Below are 19,795 nucleotides of genomic sequence, written 5' to 3'. Positions count from 1 at the left end.
GTTACCATTTATAGTGATCATAGACAAGCTAACAATGAATCGAACTGGACCTGAACGTTCTGTTTCTGGAGTCAAGAGATTAGACATTCAGATGCTTTATCAGCCATATAAATTTAACTGTCTGCAGAAACCAAAGCTCACTAAATTTGTCTCATTCCCATTCCCTCATCCAGCTGCTGTAACTCTCTGACTCTCAAGGCAAGTACCTGCCAATTTGCTTCAATGCTGGTCTTTTAATATTCTTGGTGCAGATAACGTAGGAGAATGTTAGAGGTGTGTGGGACCAGATTACTTCAACTGAAAGCAGCAGTGAGATTTTCTTCATATGTATGAGCAGATCACCTTAGTTACCCTTTGAAGTTAGCAAAGAGGAATACCTGCTTCAAGTACATGACGCCTCACATCCTAAAGATGCTTTCTTTAGGAGATGTACCATGTTGCAGGTTACCTGTTTTTTCACCCGTGACTATACAGCTGCAGGTATCTCAAATACGAAGGAAACGAGCTCCCAGTGAATACGCCCAATATTTGTAACAAATCATTCAAAAGTATTGAAGATCTTTATTTCTGAGTGCTCATAAACACACACACAACTCACATCTCTAAAGCTTAAATCCTAACAGGGATATACATGTACATGGCATTGGTCTAAACATGAGAGAAACATACAATTTGGGAACTCCCTTGGAAGCTTTTGGTGAAAAGAGACTGTCACTCATACCAGTCATTGTGAATATTTTTCTGACTCCATTCTGTGCATTAAATCATTCTGTATTTCTCTCCTCAGAACAAGAATTTGAACACGCAATCCTTGAAGAAAAAAAAAAGTATCCACGTTTCTTAATTTCACTACAGAATCAAGCAGGAAACTTTAATCTTCTGTGATTAGCAATAGCAGAAAGGTAACAATGGGGAAAAGATCCAGCACGCTGGAAAAACTGACAATATTTATAACAACAGTTATGTACAAAACCACTTTTTCTTCCCCTTTCTCTCTTCCAGGTTGTGTGTTCTGTACTATTCCAGGAGTCAGTTATGAGGTATGAAAAAACAAGCAAAAGGTTAACATTATAACCATTTTAATAAAACTCACTGTATTATTTGCACTCTCAAAATATTTCTGAAAATGAAGTAAAAAAATATTTAGCATTCTTGAAAGTCTTAAGGAATTTATTAAAAAAGCAGTCTTGTTTGTTGCTTCTTTTGAACCCAATTCTGCCTCAACATTATGCTCAGATATAAGTGTATCCTTCTTATTACCATCATACAAGCAATCACAATGAACTTCCGTAGCACTGAAAATGATATAAAATATAAAATGAAATAAACCCTCACAAAAATATATACAGGTAGCCAGAAAACTAATCGAGAAGAAATTATGTTGTCTGTATTGAAGAGTAAACACCATTTTGAAATACCAACAAAACACCTAATTTGTTGGCATGTCTCTTCCATCTAAGACTCTTGAGTAGAAGGACAAACTAACTTTCACAGAGGAATTCCTACAACAACTTTGGTTTATAATGACCTAGAGAGAATTCATACCCCTTAAGAAATATTGGTCTAGTGGATTTCTGTAAAGCTAGTATGCCAGGCAACAGGGAAAACTATACATGTGAACTTCATGATGAGAATAATAATTTAAACTCAGTATGTCATATTCCAAATATACAAAAAAGACCTGATTATATTAAACACATTTATCTTCTGCTAGAAAGTAGCTCATCCAGCCAGATCCCAACTCTCTAACACCTCATGACTGAAGTAGCTAAGTGTTCTCTATATCTGATGAATAATAGGCTATGTCTGGAAAGCCTTAAAAGTCTGCTCTTTGTACTGAAGGCTGTATCTATTTCAGCACGTTTTAGATACAAAAGTTGGTACTGACTAAACCATGCTGGTTACCAGAAGATGACTAGCCATACTGGTGCAGCGTTCTGCTGGATCAGTACAGATACTTATCAAAGAGCATGTCTATATCCTGCAAATATATTTAAAAACTAGTTTCTGAAAATTTTGTCCAGAAACCAGAAGACATGGGAACTGCATCAATTTAATACCCTATATAAACTAATTATATTTGCAGGAGAGAAGCACTGCACTAGCACAAATGCATGCCTCTGGTACCTCAACTAAACCCAGTATGGCAACATACTATATATTGTAGGCATAGTAATTCATTCAAAGCCAAATTTGTGTACCGCAGCACACTGCCACAGCCTTGCTGGTCAAGTTTACAGTTAGTCTGGCAAGAATATAACATGAAAGCAGCTGCACTACTGGTAGTACCCAAACTAGCTTTTTCAGAGGATGCTTTGGTAGCTCTGCAGTATTGCAATGCACTCTGTAGACACATTTGGATCTTGAAACAACTGGCATTTCCGAGCAAATTTATAATGTAAAAGTAGCCTTTTGTAGGTTCAAAACATGGTATAGATGTAGATTGGTTACATGGTGGTCAGATGGCAAAGTCAGGTGACATCCTGTCCTATGGCAGGCATTCCCCTGACACTTTAAATGGTTCCACACGTAGATGAGTTGTGTATGGAGAGCATTACACAGTCTCCTAGACAATAATCATCAGGCAAATTAGGAAAGCTGCAAATACTGCAATGATCGATTTCTTCCTGGGCAAGATGGTCAGAAAGAATAAAGGAATATGAAAAGAGAGGTAAAGTTCCTCAGCTTCCACATCCAATAGCAATCCTCCAATCTTAAAAAAAACCACAACATCCACAAATCACAAAAACCCCAACAAATAAATAGACGTGACTACTTCCTGAAGCAGGAAGGTAAATATTACCACAAGACAAACAACCCTGGACAGCCAGAGTTTAGCCATGTATTAAAGCATAGCACATTTTGAAAAGTGACATGGTATCAATGTATACCATCTCTGGATCATCCCACATCAATGTGATCAGTTTATGCATTAACAGCTATGCTTGTTCAACTGCCACTTCAGCAAACACGCGAGCCACGGGAGACAAAGGTGAAGCTGACTTCTTGCCAGTTAATACGTCAACAGTCAAGGTCAGGTCCTCTGCCCAGTTACTTTTTCACAGAAATTCTCTCCTTATTCACTAACAATATAGGAGCTGAAAGGTGTAATGTCCTTAACCAGAAAGGACTGAAATGCCCGAGAACACAGGAATTGGCTCCTGTAGATGCTATACCGTATTTAGACCACTGACCTGCTGCAGGAGCTAAAGCAATTCCGACTTGTTGCCCAAGTTGTCTGTGCTAGATGAGGCTGCCTGCAAGATCAGAAACTCCAGCTGACTCCTCTGACACCTCACACGTCTTTTCCCTTTGCAGCTAGCTAAAATCTCCTTCTTTATCGAAGAGTATTTTCTTCACTCAAGCATACCTCAGCAGTACACTGGCTGACAAACATTTATGGTCAAATCCTTGTCCTCACTTACTCCTGTACAACACTTCACAGGGTGGAACCTGAAACAAGAACAAGGGCATAACCCAAATTACATGAGTAGACTGACGTGTTGGAGAGAATCCATTCTTCCACTGGCTCTGCAGGACTGGCAATAGAAGGCAGTAATAGAACCGAAGTGGACAGATATTCTTCATACTTGAAAAGATAAGGATTTAAACAGGAAATTGCACTTTTTTAAGAATCACTTTCAGAAATAAAACTGCCTTCTGATATTCATCCTGCTACTAAAAAGTCAGATGAAGATATCAGATTACAAGAGAAAGCCATGAAATTCCATCTGCACTGCTTTCATATACCTATAAAAATGTTCTAAGGGACTTTAAAAGCAGTTCAATAGTAAAAATAAAATGATCCCTCGAGCTGAAAATGTTAGGATCTGTAGGAGGGCATAATTGGACATTCAAGTGTGCGGTGCTGGTGGCGTTACTGTTTTTGAGAAATAATGACCGAATCCTTTACATGGTCAAAAGTATCCATGTATCATTAATCGTAAACAGCATGCACGGACAACCTGAAAAGAAATATCAGGCACCGCCTTTCTTTTGCAACTGCTCCAGTTTTCTTCTTAAGAGGTTGTAGTTTTCCTTGGTCCCGGGTGCCATAGGATCGAGCTTCAGAGAGACTTCATAGTGCTTCTTTGCCAAGTCGAGATTTCCCCAGCGATGATAAAGCACAGCTGGAACATCAACGAGGAATTTCATTAGCAATATTGTTGAATAACGTGCAATCTTGCCAATCACTTGGAAAACAACATTAAAGCATTTGTTTTCAGTGAGGGTCTCTCGCTGGCTGGTGGCACAGTAACTGCTTGTTCTGGTGCCAAATGCAGGAGCAAAGCCTGGGAGCAGAACTGGCATGGGAATGATGAAGGAATGAATTACATTGCAGCCATAAATGGCAGCTCTTATCTGGTGAGCTCATTGCGGGTTACAAGCATAGCATAAATGAACCAATTTGCAGACACTGAAGTGCAGCTACCTCTGGGCTGGATTGTGCAGCCCTCTTGATCTGTCATATCGTGTGACAGCTTTTCTGGTTTAGTGCCCTGTTCTTCTGGCTGGCAGTTTTTCTAGGAAGTAAAATGGAAATCTGCCCAGCAGGAAGAAGGCTCAAAAGATTGCTTTTTTCTTTTTAAACACAATGAATATGAAGCAAACAAACAATACAGCTGATAAGAGTTAGAAAGGCTCTTACCCAAATTACCGTGATAACTGGCAGCGTTCGGATTGGCTTTAATTGCCTTGAGGAACAAAGCTTCAGATTCCTGAATAATTTAGAAGAACAAGTCAACAGGACAGTCTACTCTTGTAGTATACAAAGTAATGCAATTTACCCACAATTGTAATTAAAAAAAACTCCCAAAGCATGCTGTATCTATATGATACCTGTATACATATTCTAAGCCTGAGTAATCCTGTAGCTCAGGTGGCTTATAGCCTCCAGAAAACAGCAATAATGCTACAAACAAGTGTCACACTTTCACAGGCTGCTGTCATAGCAGAGAGCTATTAAGCAGTAATGAAATTTGTGAAGTAGTGTACTTAATTCTTTTTTTTCCTAGTTGTAATATTTTCAAACATTACCTGCTGAAGTTTTCCCTACTTATTCAATCAAGTTAAGGATAATATCATTCAGTAGAATGAGAAAACTGCTTTCAAACACCTTTCCCTTTAAAATAGCTTTTAGCGTTTAAAATGGGGGCATTCCAGCAACCCCCTTTCAAACAGATCTTTCAACATGGTTCTCAAGGAAGAGTAGCTGAGTGCCTGCTACTTAAAAAAATCAAGCCGACTGAAATATTCCTCACATTTCCTCATAAGTTGTCTTTTCCATATTCCCAGTGGAATGCAACAGTGTTAGGACTGTTGATATCTGAGTCCTTCTTAGAAAAGCTGAGCTCCCTCACCAAATATTCAGAGAACAATTTACCACTGCATTTCTTCTCTAATTCAAGCAATTTTATTTTCCCAAACTAGCTGCTAATATAGATACTTTTGTTCCAGAGCATATTTCCTGCAGAAGTTTAAAAAGATACACACACACACCCCCCAATCCAAATGGAGCATATTTATTCGCTTGCATGCAAGTTTAGATATTTTAGACAGTGAATTTTACATAGATTTCTATGCTGTGCTGTGTTTTAGGGAAAGTTGCCCGTTCAGTTCCAATGCAAATGACCTGAAGATAAGATTACCTCAGTGTGGTAGGCTTCCATCTGAATGCACATACTTACTGTCTGAGGTATGTGAGAATAATAACCTGGGGAAAAGGCCTTTCCGTTGTGCTAAGCTTTTACTACTTATATCCACAAAGGACAACACAGGCTCTACTGAAAAAGAAAAAGATTTTTGGTTCCACCATCTTCTCATGTGAAGCATGAAATAAGTCTCTGTAAGGTTCCCTCCTCAGGGGACAAGAAACTTCTGATGTTAAGATTGAGTCGCTCAACTGAGTGACTTAAGAGCTTCCCAGTATGTCCAAATTCAAACCCACACTACATGCTCCTTTCACAGCATTGCTTAGCACAGCTGAGGCTTCTACTCCGAAGCCAAGAGAGCCTCATGCAGAAAGGACCTTCATCTTCTCAAGGTCAAGGAAATTATAAACGCTAGGCTTGTAATCCCTTTTGCAAGATGTCCTGTTTCAGGAAAAGAAATACTTGGATAGGAGTGAACAAGGGAAACAGATGTCTGGAAATTTAGGGAGTATATGACTCCACAGTACATTTTTTATCATTGTTGTTCCCTGGCAGAAACAGCAGCTCCAGCATTCTCATACCCAGACCATTAATGCTCCTGGATGCATTGGTGCATTTAGTGTCTTCATTAATGTTTTGGATTATGGGACTGAATGCACTTTCAAAAACTTTACAGACAGCACCCAAGAGGAGGAAGCAGTCAATACACTGGAGGGGAGAGCTGCTACTCAGAGGGACCTGGACAAGGCAGAGAAATGGACCAGCAGGAATCACAGAATGGTTGAGGATGGAATGGACTTCTGGAGTTCATCTGGTCTGATCTCCCTGCTCAAGCAGGACCACCTGCCTAGGACCATGTCTAGGCAGCATGTCCAAGGATGGACACTCCACAACCTCTCTGGGCAACCTGTGCCAGGGTTCATTCAGAGTCACAGTAAAAAAAGCATTTCTTAATGTTCACAGGCAACATCCCATGTTTTGGTTTTGTAATGTTGCTTCTTGTAATGTCACACAGCACCACTGAAAAGAGCCTGGCTCCATCTGCTTTGTACCTTCATGTATTTATATACATTGAGATCCTCCACCTGAGACTTCTCCAGAATAAACAGTCCCAGCTCTCTCAGCCTTTCCCTGCCTGTGCCAGGGTTCATTCAGAGTCACAGTAAAAAAAGCATTTCTTAATGTTCACAGGCAACATCCCATGTTTTGGTTTTGTAATGTTGCTTCTTGTAATGTCACACAGCACCACTGAAAAGAGCCTGGCTCCATCTGCTTTGTACCTTCATGTATTTATATACATTGAGATCCTCCACCTGAGACTTCTCCAGAATAAACAGTCCCAGCTCTCTCAGCCTTTCCCTGTAGGAAAGATGCTCCAGTCCCTTCATCATCTTCATGGCCCTCCACTGGACTCCCTCCAGTATGTCCACAGCAATATGGGAACTGAACACAGGACTCCAGGTGTGGCCTCACCAGCAGAAAGGAAGGACTACCTCTGTCCAGCAGAGAGCCACCAAGATGCCTGGAGCACAAGACACACAAGAAACAGCTGAAAAAACCGTATCTCTTCAGCCTTCAGAAAAGAAGATGAAGGGGAGACCTTATTGTTATCTACAAGTACCTGATCAGATGATACAGAGAAGATGGAGACAGACTCTTCTCACAAGTCTGTGAGATGGGATAAGACACAAAGAATGGAAGCTGGCATATAGGAAATTCTAATGAGATAAGAGGAAGCATTTTTTTTTTTTTTTTTTTTTTTTTTACCATAAGAGTGGTCAATCACAGGAAGATACTGTCCAGAGAGGGTTTAGAACCTTAATCTGTAGGAGTGTTCAAGATTCAACAGGATATGGCCCTGGTTTGGGTCAGGAGTTGAACTAGATGACCTTTAGATGTGCCTTCCAGTCAAAATTACTCTATTATTCTAACTCAGTCACCTGAGAAACATACTAAGACTCAAACATTTGGCAAGTCTAGTGGTGTTGCAAGATAACCTCCTCTTTTCGTACAAACATCCAAGCCTAAAAATCAACAGTGGATTGGCACTTGAAAGCATGTAGTAGTCAGAAGTCCCACAAAATTGTATTTTTTTCCACTGCAAATTTTAGTATTTTGATCTTATAAGTAAATCTCTGCTTTCTTCGCTTAAGAGCAAAGTGAAAGATGTGCTGTCCAATTCACTTTTATGCCTGAAAGTTGCCACCTACACAAAGGAGAAGCACCTAATGCATGGACTCACCCTTTCACTGCTGAAACACAATGAGACAAAATGTGCAACGCGTTCCCAGAAAATTTAATGGAATAAGATTCTCAGAGCTGGCTGCCATTACCATATATCTTCAGCTACATGCTGAAAACATTTTTATCACCACTGCTTTGCTCAGCAGCTAGTAGAAGCATGCTGGCTGATTAAAGGCTATTTAAGGTGCATCATATTCATATTACTGTAGATATATGGAGTAAATATACATTCCAGTACATCCGGTGGTATTTCAAATTGCTCTGTCTTGCCAAATCTCTGTGTTGCCAAGAAACTTGCACACTGCATACAGCAAAGGCTTTGGGTAAGTGCACCGCATTCCACCTGCTGCCAAGGCCACAGCACAAAATTGTAGTCTGGCTTTATTTCAAATACAAAAAATGCTGAGTGGTTTTGATTTTTTGTACCTTTTACAGAAAAAGCATAGATGTATACATAACAAAAATATGGCATAGATATTTTCAAATAACTAAAGATAGCTTGGTTCTTCATCCATTGCAAGAAGAACGAGCATTTAAAGGAGAACTCTAACTTGGTATAACAGATGTTAATTGAAAAACAAAACAAAACCACCAAAACAGCTCATCCTTGACATGCTTTTGCTTCTGGAACAACAGATCATTCATGAGTAGACAGAAATCATAAAGGGTTGGGTTTTTTTTGGTCACTTAGGAATACCATCTTCTGCTGAAAATCAAAGTGCATTTGAAACTGAAGGAGAATACTGTGTGCTTGGTGGAAGGAAATCTCTCATAACATAGCCAAACCATTTTGACTCAATGCCTTTTAAAATAAGAGATAACAAAAAAACCCCAAAAAACAACCAGAACAAATCTTACTTTATGGCAACAGAGCCAATACAGTAACAACTTTTATACAGTCACATAACAAGTAACCTAATAAATGAAATGCCTGAGGTTATACAATACATCAGACACAGCCAGGCAGCCCTCTAAAAATTACCTCCATCACCTTGACAGTCTCCATCCTGCTCATCCTCCCTTCCCATACTGAACACTCAATAAAAATCCTTAAAGAGCCATCCACTTCTCTCTGTTTTCACTTGGTGAGGGTGTAGACAAGAAATCTGTATTTTCCATGCTTTTTATTGTCAGTTCGCATTCTCCCACTAAAAAACCCAGTATCTCCTCTTTCCAGGTGATGCAAAATACAGCTGCTGAGATGATAACCTTTTCTAAGTGAATCCACTTTCCAATTTCCTTAATTTGCTTTTCCTGTTATAACCCGTCAATTTCAAGTTACTAGTTAAGTTTTTTGCTCTATGCAAACCGACTACTCCATATTGAAATATTAAAGCACTCACTGGCTCCCTCCCTTTTTCCCTGGGCTCTACTACTCCTTTTGCTTTATTCAAGATGCTGACTTAAGTCAGCTTCATTTTTCTCTACTATCATTTCTACTGTGTCTCCAACACATTCCCCTGCAGCATAATGACCTTTCAGGGATAGCAATCAAAATCAGTAATTCTCTTTTTTCATTTTTTAAATCCACTAAGACAGACGTGTTTCTCCTACACCTGGAAAAGTTTTCCAGCTTGTTTTCAACTTATTTTTTCTACTTATTTCACTATCAATGTTCTTTATTCTGTAATGCTGCATACTCTTCTTGATGAATAACTACACAATCCTCTATTCTTTCAAAGTCATGACTCACCAAAGTAATCCTAGCAATTACCTCCTCTATAATCTCATCCCTTATACATTCTGGATGTTAATTTGTATCCTTCTGGAACTTTGTTGAAGTCACCTAAATTATATATTTTATAACAGTCTCAGGTGGAGAGAGAATAGAAAGAGACTGTACAGCAAAAAAAACCACCAGCCAGTCTAGTGAAACAGTAATGGGGCAAGGGGTGTGTGTCTAGCAGCATCACTAACACAAAAAGCAAGTGTTGCGTTGTCACAGGCCCTGGCTTCACATGTGAACAGGTCACGACTCCACAGCTGACCAGAACTGTAGAAATTTAAGTGGACGCAGTGATTGGTGGAAAAACGTATCTACGTATCTATTCTGAGACATTTAACATCATAAAATCTTCTTACTTTGCATATACAGAAGGATGTTCCTTCAGTGCGGCTAACATTATCACTAATAAAAAGCCATTAAAATCCCCAAAAGCCATAGTTCAGTAAATGATGTTTTGTTGAGGAATCCCAAACTTCCTTGATTATTAATTTGTCCTTATCACATACATCCATCAGTGGCTATGGAGTCAATTGAAACAACTAAATACATTAACTGCGCATGATATATTTTCTATCAGCTCACACAATCCCTTTTAGAAAATTACTCATTTTCATCAGTTCCATTCCATTTACTTCTTGTCAATGTAAGTAGCTAATGCTGAGGTACCACTCACAGGCTGGTCCACTGCATCCCAGAGAAAGTTCAATACATTGCTCAATGTATGGACTTTTTCCTCATAATATTCTGGGATTTCTCAGGCATCATATCCTCAATTTGTGATTAGTATATCTGTAATACCTCTATTTTAGATAGCGTCTCAGGCAAAGAGGTTAAAATTCATAACAAGTAACGGTAAACCCTGCTTCCTTTACATAAAAAAAGCACAAGGATTACCATATCACACCTAATTTTAGTTCCTGAACCCAGGCCTCTAAATCAGAGCAAGCTGTCTCTATCAGCAGTGAAGCAATACAAGACCCTAACTGCCCTCTAGTGTGCTTAAGAGCCTATTTCTCTCCACTGACCACCGACGCACTTTAGGGCAGCAATATTCCTAACACAGGCATCTAAAATAAAGTGGGATGAACTTAGGCCAGAATCACACAGCAATACTGTGGGCAGTACAGAAATGGGCCACGAAACCTGATTATCTAAGTCATAGTTCACAATGGCCTCCTCAAACTGTTTCTACAAAACACCTACACATAGTTCACACAGGAAAATAAAAACCAAACCCAACATTCCAAAACCTCTAGTTGCTTACCTTATATTTTTGGGATTTCCCCAGTACATTTGCCAACGAAAACATAAGGGAATGATCATTAGGTATTAATCCCAGGGCCTCTCTTCCAACTGCTTCTGCTTGAGCTAGATTGCCTGGGAGCCCATGGAGCAGAAAAAGAGAAAGCATCTTTTAACACAGCTTTATTAGTTACTTTTCATGCTGCAAGCAGGCGTATTTTATGAATAGCTGATTACATGCATTTTTAAAGAAAACCAGGTATCACACACACACAAATGTAAATCCCTGCAGAGTAAGAAAATAGAAAACCACCATTTTGTTTTCAGCAGATAACACTTCCAGAAGAACAGCAAAGCACAGATTCAAAGTTCTTAAGTTTGGTCTATAATATAAACGCGCTTGCACAATGATGGTATTTCAAACAAGCATCAGAAATTCAATTTATGGGCTGGATTTCAAGTGATGCTGTAAAACTATTGAGTCAGAAGGTATTCTTATATTTTAGAGAGCATGTTGGTAGCCAAGTAAGAAGCAGACCTCCTTTCAGATAAATACAGGTAAAGCTTTCAGTTTTGCAAGACACTGAATTATTCATTGAAATATTCAAATGGGCTTATACCTGTGTTATCAAGCAATATAATCATATTGTTCCAAGCCAAACTATGCTCTGGTTTCAGAACCGTAGCATTCCTCCACGCATTCAATGCATCTATATGGCGATTCAAATCTGCATACTAAAAAGAAAGAAAAGCTCTGTAATTCCACCCAGATTTGTTTTACTTTCTTATCATGCTCTAAAGACACTAAAGAGTTGGCAATGTCTCATTCCATTCTACTAGAACTTGGTTTCATAGACAAAAATAAGAAATGTAAAAAGAATGCTAGGGTAGTATGGAAGATAGACTGTTACATACTAATTTTACACTGCTTTTCTCTGAGAGCCAACCTTGTTTTCAAATATGCATGCACCAGCAGGATGAGGAGGAAACAACATTCAATTTAGAAATCTCCACAAGAGGATGAGTAAATATTTAATAGAAATATTTCCAGTAATGTAAATAATTTTTGGCAGAGTTCTACTACCTAACAATACTAATGAATACAAAACAGTGTAATATTGAGAAATGATTAATAATATCTCTCAAACAAAAGAACACCATCTATATTTTTGTTTGTATATATTTCTGTGAAAAATTAGGACTACCAAAAGTGGTATGGAAGGAAGTATACTAGGAAAGCAATAGGAAAACTACTGAAAATATGAAATCACCCTGAACTACAAATCAAGCAAACTGGAATAACTATCAGCATTTAACAGTACAGCAGACACTGTTATAGCTCTGCTATAACAGACTACTGTGATGGCTATCATTTATTCAAAAGCACTCACCAATCGCCCTAAATTGTAGTAACAATCTGGATACTTTTTCCTGTGTTTAATTGCTGTCCAGTAGCTTTGCTCTGCCTCTTCAAATCTTCTTAAACTGTTCTGTACTATTCCTAGATTCATCCACGCAGCAGCAAAATCAGGTCTGGGCAAATTGGGGAAAAAAAACAACAAACAAACAAGGGAGAAGACAACTGAGCATTTGGAACACAAGATCCTATTGTGTTATTTCTGCTCAGTTGGTGCAAAACACTGCTTAGCATTGTTCTAAACATACTGTATTTGTACAGCTAAGGACAGCAACTCCTCTGCTTCTTGGAGCTCATTTCTTTCTTTCAGAATATTTCCAAGGTTGTTCATGGCATGTACATATTTAGGATTCAACCTAAAATTTAAAATTTAAGAGATTATTATTATTATGTATGGGACATGTATTACTAAATGCAAATTGCTAGCTCTGCAATGCTGCAGGCCATGAAAATGAATACCTAAGCATTTTCTTCATGTTAAACATGAAAGCAATTTTAGGATAGTTCACTAAAGCAGTAAAATTTCTAATACCTTACAGCTTCTCTGTAGTATTTGATTGCAGCACTTTGATTTCCTTTGTCAGCCAGGTTTTTCCCAACATTGTAGTGCACCTGAAAACACAGATGAACATTCTACCAGATGCTATACAGTCAGGTATTTTGTGGAGCCAAGCTGATAAAAGTTCTTACTCCAAATACATACAGTCAGTGCTTATGTCATTCACTGCTGGCTTTTTTTTGTAGATGGATACTTAAGATTGGACAATACACAGAATGAAGACAGCAAGACAAAATCTGAGGAATAAATGAATGAATCAGCTTACCTGTTCCAGGCATTTAAAAAAGATTATTCACTTCCCGATTTTATAAATAAGGTCACCACACTTTCCTCAAGGCTCTCTGTATTGAGACCTCCTGCTCTTCATTTAATTTATTTGTCAGATAAGAGAAAGTCTGACTCAATCAAATCCACCATAGAGGAATTAACACTACAGTAATGTAAATGTTGATTAACCTTTGCTTTCGCTACAGCCTAAACTAGAAGAACTCAACATTAACAGAAAAACTGAGCTCTGCATTTCAAAACCAAACAAAAAATGACACTCTTAGGATAAAAACACACCAAACAGCATTTCTGAAATAAAAGTTATGTGTATGGCAACATTTTGGAGACCTTGCCTGTTAAAAAGTGGAGAATGAAGGAAGGATCTAGAGCTCTGAGGTACAGCTATAGGGAAGAAGATGTATCACCTGAACTTATGGCAAGGACTAGATAGGAATAAATATATTTCAGGACAAATCTGAGTTGGAAGACATCGCAAATCCTACTTTAAGACAAATCTCAGAAGACTACATTACCTGGTCAAAGGGAAGACAAGTTTAGAAATAACAGAAAACTACTGTGAGTATTGACTCCTGAAAATAGACTTCTCAGCAACTAGATCAGAACTATTATTTAAATGCCTTACTATTTGAAATCAAATTGCTATACTTCATCTAAAACAAGCACACATTGTAATTTCTCCCATACTATGGAAATCTAATTTAAATATCATCAAAAACACTATGCAGGAATTATTCAGATAAAAGTACAAAAAGATAGGTTTGTGATGCTTTTAGATAACTCTAATTCACCTTCTACATTCAGAAAAGGCTTTTCTCTCATGTGTCCATCAAAGGAAAAAACCTAATTGTATTTGGCATAATACCTGGGACCTCTTGATCCAGCACAAACAATTATGTTTGAACCTAATCATTATGGTATTTAATTGTTGAATTCCATCTCTACATGACTGTGACTATGCAGTCTAATAAAGCCAAACAAATAAAGTTAAGAACATTTTCCATGCTTTCTAGAATGACTGAAAAAGTAGTTTCACTGGTTTTACAGACAGCAAAGATGCTATAAAGCTTACTAGGCACACACACAAGCAGCTCTTCAGGCTGTAAGATATAAAATTGCAGACAAATTCAGCATCCCATAAAAGCAGTTCCAGCACAGCTTCCAAGAAAAAAAATCCAGGCATTTCCGCTGTACATTCATAAAAATATGACAAGGCCCATGCCAAAGAAACAACAAAACATTTATATCAAGACATAGCCATTCATAAAGATCAGCTGAGAGTGTCAAAAACTCCCGCCATAATAGCATTGTTTTCCCAGAAGTTGTTAAAGTAACATGATACACCCTGAAACATGTTTCTTTGGGCTGAATTCTGTTTGTATATCTCTTCCAGAAATTTCTCAGCACACTATTGTAACATTCTTACCAAACTGGATTGCTCTGATTATATATGCTAGGGTGTACAGACTCAAAATTTATTCAGAGCAAATTAGGTTATTAAATTTTGCTGTTTCCAGATAGAAGATAAATTGTGGCAAAACAGAAGAAACAAACTCAATAAAGTATATTAGCCCTTAAAATACATGACTTCATATTTCAATATTGGCAAACAAGATTATATTAATCTGATTCAACTTCTCAACTTCTTTCTTTAAGAAGCTTTACAGAAGTCTTTTTTTTTTTTTTATGTTTTACTACAGCCATAAGCATCACTGAAAAAAGAAATTTCATTAAAGACTGGGGACAGCAAAGCATATGATAAAAAACTTAGTATACACCAGCCACTCAGTTTTTCAAAAGTCAGCTGTCTTATGTTAGGAAACAGTCAGCATTGCACTTTCTATTTTTCTTCCTTTTTAAAAACATGCATCTTCTATCTCAAAAGCACCGGCAGAATGAATATTTTTCTTATGTAAACAGAATTGCGCAGACTGCAGAAACCTGAGAGATATCAATTCTCTCAAGTCAAAACATCATATTAAATATTAAGTGTTCATGTACGTTTTGTCAACTGAACTAAAATGATGTACTACAGTCTATTAAAACTGATACCAAAACTATTTAAATAAACCACTAGCATTTTTGATGGTGTATTTCTTCTGTCCTCAGATATAACTTTGTGTGTGAAAGGAAACAACGTTTCCAGCAATACTCCTGAAAATGAAGAGTTCCTTCTTGTACATAGGTTTCCTAATTTCTCTTCAAGTGAAATTGTAGCTTTACTTCCTCTTAATATGGTGGTGACAGAAAAGGAAGAGAAGAGAAACTAAACCAAAGATACCAGAAGAACCTGTCACCCTACCATAAATATCTAATGACAAAACCAGCTCTACAATGGCTTATAATATGCAGTAACATCCTGCTCTTAAGAACAATCAGCAAAGCCTTCCAGCACATGTAGTCATCTGAGAGGTGCAGGTGGTTTTTGCCATACAGCCATGTCTCTCACTTCACTGGCCATGAGAGAGAGATGCCAAGATCAGCCTTTAGCTCTACTCCCCCAAACAAGCCTAGAAAAACTATCTGCCCTCTGCTAAGCAAAAGGCTGTAACGCTCCTTGACTTCTCCTACGATGCCCACCCGCACAACATGGGGACATAAGTACTTTCTATATACGAATGGCAGGAAAAATCTGGCCTTTAAACATTTGATGTTTTTCATTTCATCTCTACACACGTGGTTCCTTCTGCCTTTAACAGATATTGTGCATGCCAACCTGGGAGAGAGGATTTTCCTTTCCCGATTAAACATTTAAGAGCAGACATAGCATTTCGTTATTAAATGATTAAAGATAGATATTAACTGGAAATGACGTATTACATTATGCCCACATTCTCTTTATCAATCTTAAACAGGCAATTACTTTACAGTAATAGCTCTAAAAGGAGCATTTCTCAGGGATGTATAACAACACAGTATTCTCCGCAATCAGGGCAGTTAGGTAAAAATACCCTAGGGCAGAACCTAGTAGATCTCAACAGGCACGTGTTGGTTAAAGCAAACACATAAACATGGCACCATAGCCTAGAAATGAATTGGCTCTGTGTTTGCAATACCTCAATTGGTCTAAGAAGCCAGTATAAAAAAGCAAAATCACTGTACATTATTCTGTTAGACACACACAGTGCTTGAACTCTTATTTAAGTGTTTAAATATGCACACACATTTAAATGAGGAAGAGAGAGAAAAAAAATTAAATTTTCCTGTACAAAATCAAAATTACTGTCAAACTGATTTTTTTGGGTTTTTTTCCCCCTCAAAAGAATATGGGAAGATATTGAAATGTAGTAACATCTTCTAGAAGGTACACCCCCTCAGTTAGAGTGCTACTGTTATCAACTATTTTATTCTTTCTTCCTAACTGCTTATAATCACCTTTTCAGCAAATATGAACATTTGCTGTAAAGGATGGAAGCAAAGCACAGATGTCAAAATTTCTACAGAAACATGCAGATGCTTCTGTTCAATGCCAGCTTCTTTCATCAAACACTCTTCTCTTACCTCAACTACTGAATTCTGTTTTCTAAATAATAATAAAACAAAGCCTTTTTGATCTTCCCATTTTGTTTTGTGCAGCTCATGTTGTGTAAAGGTTCTTCTGCATGACTGTGCTTGTATGCAAAAAAAATGACATCTAAAATGGTATCTGTATGGTGAAACACTGCCAGTAGCCCCTATAAACATAGCCCACAGCACTTAAGGTAAATTCTGCAGAAGATAATCCCCTTTTAATACATAGCATAGGAAAGAATTCTCAATATCTAAAGCAAATGCTCTCTAGATCAGCTTCATAAATCCTGAAAGAGCAGTAAATCTTGCTCTATCACAAAGAGGTTTTACAAGACCTTTTAAGAAAGTATAGAAAGTAATCTCAGAAGCTGTTGTATGGTTTTCAGTATTAGCACAGCTTGTCTTTGACAAACATGTATCTATAATAATTACAGTTGTATAAAGCATTAAGTACAAAGTTACTATCCCTTACTATGTCAAGGCAGACTGGCTAGTAACACATTCTGTTGGCAGTTACCATAACTCCTTTGCTTATTATTGCAGAAACGTTGCTACTGAAATGGCTTTTAAAAGTTATGTTTATTAAGTTTTAGCCTTTAAAAAAAAGCCAATAGCAAGGAGAATGTATAGATTACATACAGAGTATTAACAATTTACAATAATTTAAATTCAGTTATTTCAAATCTAGAAAATAAATGAATTCAGTTATCTCAAATCTAGGGAAAAAACATATTTCCCATGTATTTAACAATGCAATTGCAAATTTTATTTAGATAATCAATTAGAAGAAGTCAGCCAGAAATAAAAACCATCGCTGTGGATTCTTAGAAACTGCCATGTCTTTGCTAAAAGCCAAGAGATACTCGGCACTTCCAACAGTAACTTATCACATGGGGAAAAAAAAGGCATTAAGATGAAATTAATTTTAAAATTAAAAGAAACAATTTGTAGTGACCTCAGAAAGTGAGGATCAATGTCTAGAAATAAAAAACAACATTAGGGCAAGGGCAAAATCTCACATAAGCTTCTGTATTCACATCTGCTCTAGACATTCAAACTTCTTTTATCATCACTGGAGAAAAACACACAGATCTAGGGTGCAGTTCTTCTGCCCTACATCAGTCATTTAGTCCAAGGTGATGATGAACCACACGCTAAAAGGGACAGCTTCTTTTCCCCAGTTATAATGGGAACATGCCTGACTAGCTCAGATACAGATGTCTAAAGCTAAGAAGATAGTAGTCTGATATGGTGAAACAGTAGTTATGTTTTTATCATAGCCTGTAATTAGATATTCCTGTACTTCAGCAAAGCACTCCAGGATTAATTTGCAACAAAATGACATCAAATGAAAAGATGCCAGATTGGATCCAGTGAGCCTTTCAAACCAGTAGCACTGAAATACTCAAAATTTATAAATTACCTGTAACATATAATCAACATATCAGGAGAAAACAGTCTCTATAACTGTTCACAAAATTTGCTTTAGTAGAAATAACACAGGCCTGGTTCTAACTCACACTAGAGTATATCACCACTGTCGTCCAGGAATTAAGACAATCTGTACAGCATGAAAAAAGGTGGTAAAAGGAAATGGAATCAATATAAAGGCACTTTCTGTTCAGCTAAGAAAAATACTGGCAAATGTATTAAAAATGTATACTGTTTCAGCCTAACAACCTTTGAAACTAACTTAAGCATACAGCTATGCAAGTTCAAATGTGTGATATACCCCTGAATACGTCTAACCAAGATCTGTAACATGCTTCTCCCTCTCTTTAAATAATTTTAACATATGTACTTAGAATATTTAAAGTATTTTAAATAAATAACATTAAGAATAGAATGTAAAATATTTAAAACATTTAAAAATCTGTATTGTGAACCTGAAAAAAAAAGGCAAAATCTTTGTAACTTCATTATGGTACTTGATTATTTCCAACAAATTTTAAAATCACTGGGCCACATTTATCAAAGTTGATCCTCAGTTTCACCCTCTTGAGCCAGATGCATCCATCACTCAAGGGGGTAGATTCACTACTATCCCAGACAATCTGATTTAATGCAGATTTAACCTCTATCTAAAAAGACGTTTAAAGAAGATGAGTCCTAAAATTAGAGAAGGCGCTGCTGTAAATACTTGTTACTTAGACTTAAAGTAAGTTTACTCTACACTGCTCACATACAGACAATTGGGAATTACAAAGAGCTGTACCACAAAACATGAACTAGGAGCTGCTGCTTTTGTTGCTATTTGGGAGACACCTGGAGATTCTGGGACCCTGCTACATAAGGGAAGTAAAGCATGGCTACATTACACACATTAAAGATGTTCCAAGCACAACAAGAAAAAGCTATTATCTGCATTCCATCTTTTGGTCTTCATCAGCCTCCCACTGAAATAAATGGGCCACTGAAAATTCTGTGGAGTCATTTTTGAAGGAAGTCTGTAATTTCAAGACAACAGAAGATCAGAACAGAACCTAGGTTCCTGTTTTTACATTTATCTTTGTCAAAATTGGAAAAACATAGCTGAGTCCACAAAAGAAAAAGAGACTGGCTCTCACACACGGACTCTTTAATGCTGTTGCCTAGAAAAGTTCCTTATTACTGTGATTTCAAAGTTACTCCTCCAGCAAAATAGGAATGCGAGTCTACAAAACCCTCCCTGTTCACATCACCATGCTTACCCATTTGCCCAAGCTGTCACTAGCAGCAACAGAGCTCAGGCATGTCTACAGGCCCCAATGTTGACAAACACAAGCTCATTTTCCCTATACACTCCTTGGCTTTGAACCAGCTGCATTAGTTCAGTAGCTCGCACGCAGCTTATCGGCTCAAGCACAGCACTGTGCGAACGCAGCTACACAGCTTCCCAGCCAGACGTGGCTTGTGTCCAAGGGGCTGGGAGCACAGGCAGAGAGAGTGTGGATCTGTCTAAAGCACTCTTACCATGGCAGATGGATGGAGTTGCACACAAAGAAACAGATTGCGTTTGCTCCATTTATAGCATGCGCTTGTCATCCAGAAGACAAGATACACTGAGGTCATCATTAAAAAGAAGATGGTCGCCTACCACCACCACCACAATGAAATACAACCCCTCTTTTCCTGTGTATTGAAATCTGAGATTATTGAAAGGCATCACCATGTTGTAAATA

The 19,795-nt window shown here is 37.7% G+C and overlaps 1 protein-coding gene across 1 annotated transcript in view; it reads right to left on the bottom strand.

Annotated features, from left to right (window-relative positions):
* Positions 1-541: 541 nt before the first annotated feature.
* Positions 542-19,795, bottom strand: part of TMTC4 (transmembrane and tetratricopeptide repeat containing 4) — a 92,081-nt gene continuing 72,827 nt past the window's right edge. Inside the window, exons 12-18 of the mRNA XM_014944188.1 lie at positions 12,813-12,892; positions 12,529-12,636; positions 12,255-12,396; positions 11,484-11,598; positions 10,886-10,998; positions 4,649-4,718; positions 542-4,130 (exon numbers count right to left, since the gene is read on the bottom strand). Coding sequence (XP_014799674.1) covers positions 3,979-4,130; positions 4,649-4,718; positions 10,886-10,998; positions 11,484-11,598; positions 12,255-12,396; positions 12,529-12,636; positions 12,813-12,892 — 780 coding nt within the window. The 3' untranslated portion in view covers positions 542-3,978. The remainder of the gene's footprint in view (positions 4,131-4,648; positions 4,719-10,885; positions 10,999-11,483; positions 11,599-12,254; positions 12,397-12,528; positions 12,637-12,812; positions 12,893-19,795) is intronic.

This window comes from Calidris pugnax, unplaced genomic scaffold (genome assembly GCF_001431845.1).
Source record: "Calidris pugnax isolate Ruff unplaced genomic scaffold, ASM143184v1 scaffold69, whole genome shotgun sequence".
In the NCBI taxonomy this organism is placed as follows: Eukaryota; Metazoa; Chordata; class Aves; order Charadriiformes; family Scolopacidae; genus Calidris; species Calidris pugnax.
This window is presented reverse-complemented; position numbering and strand designations above follow the sequence as displayed.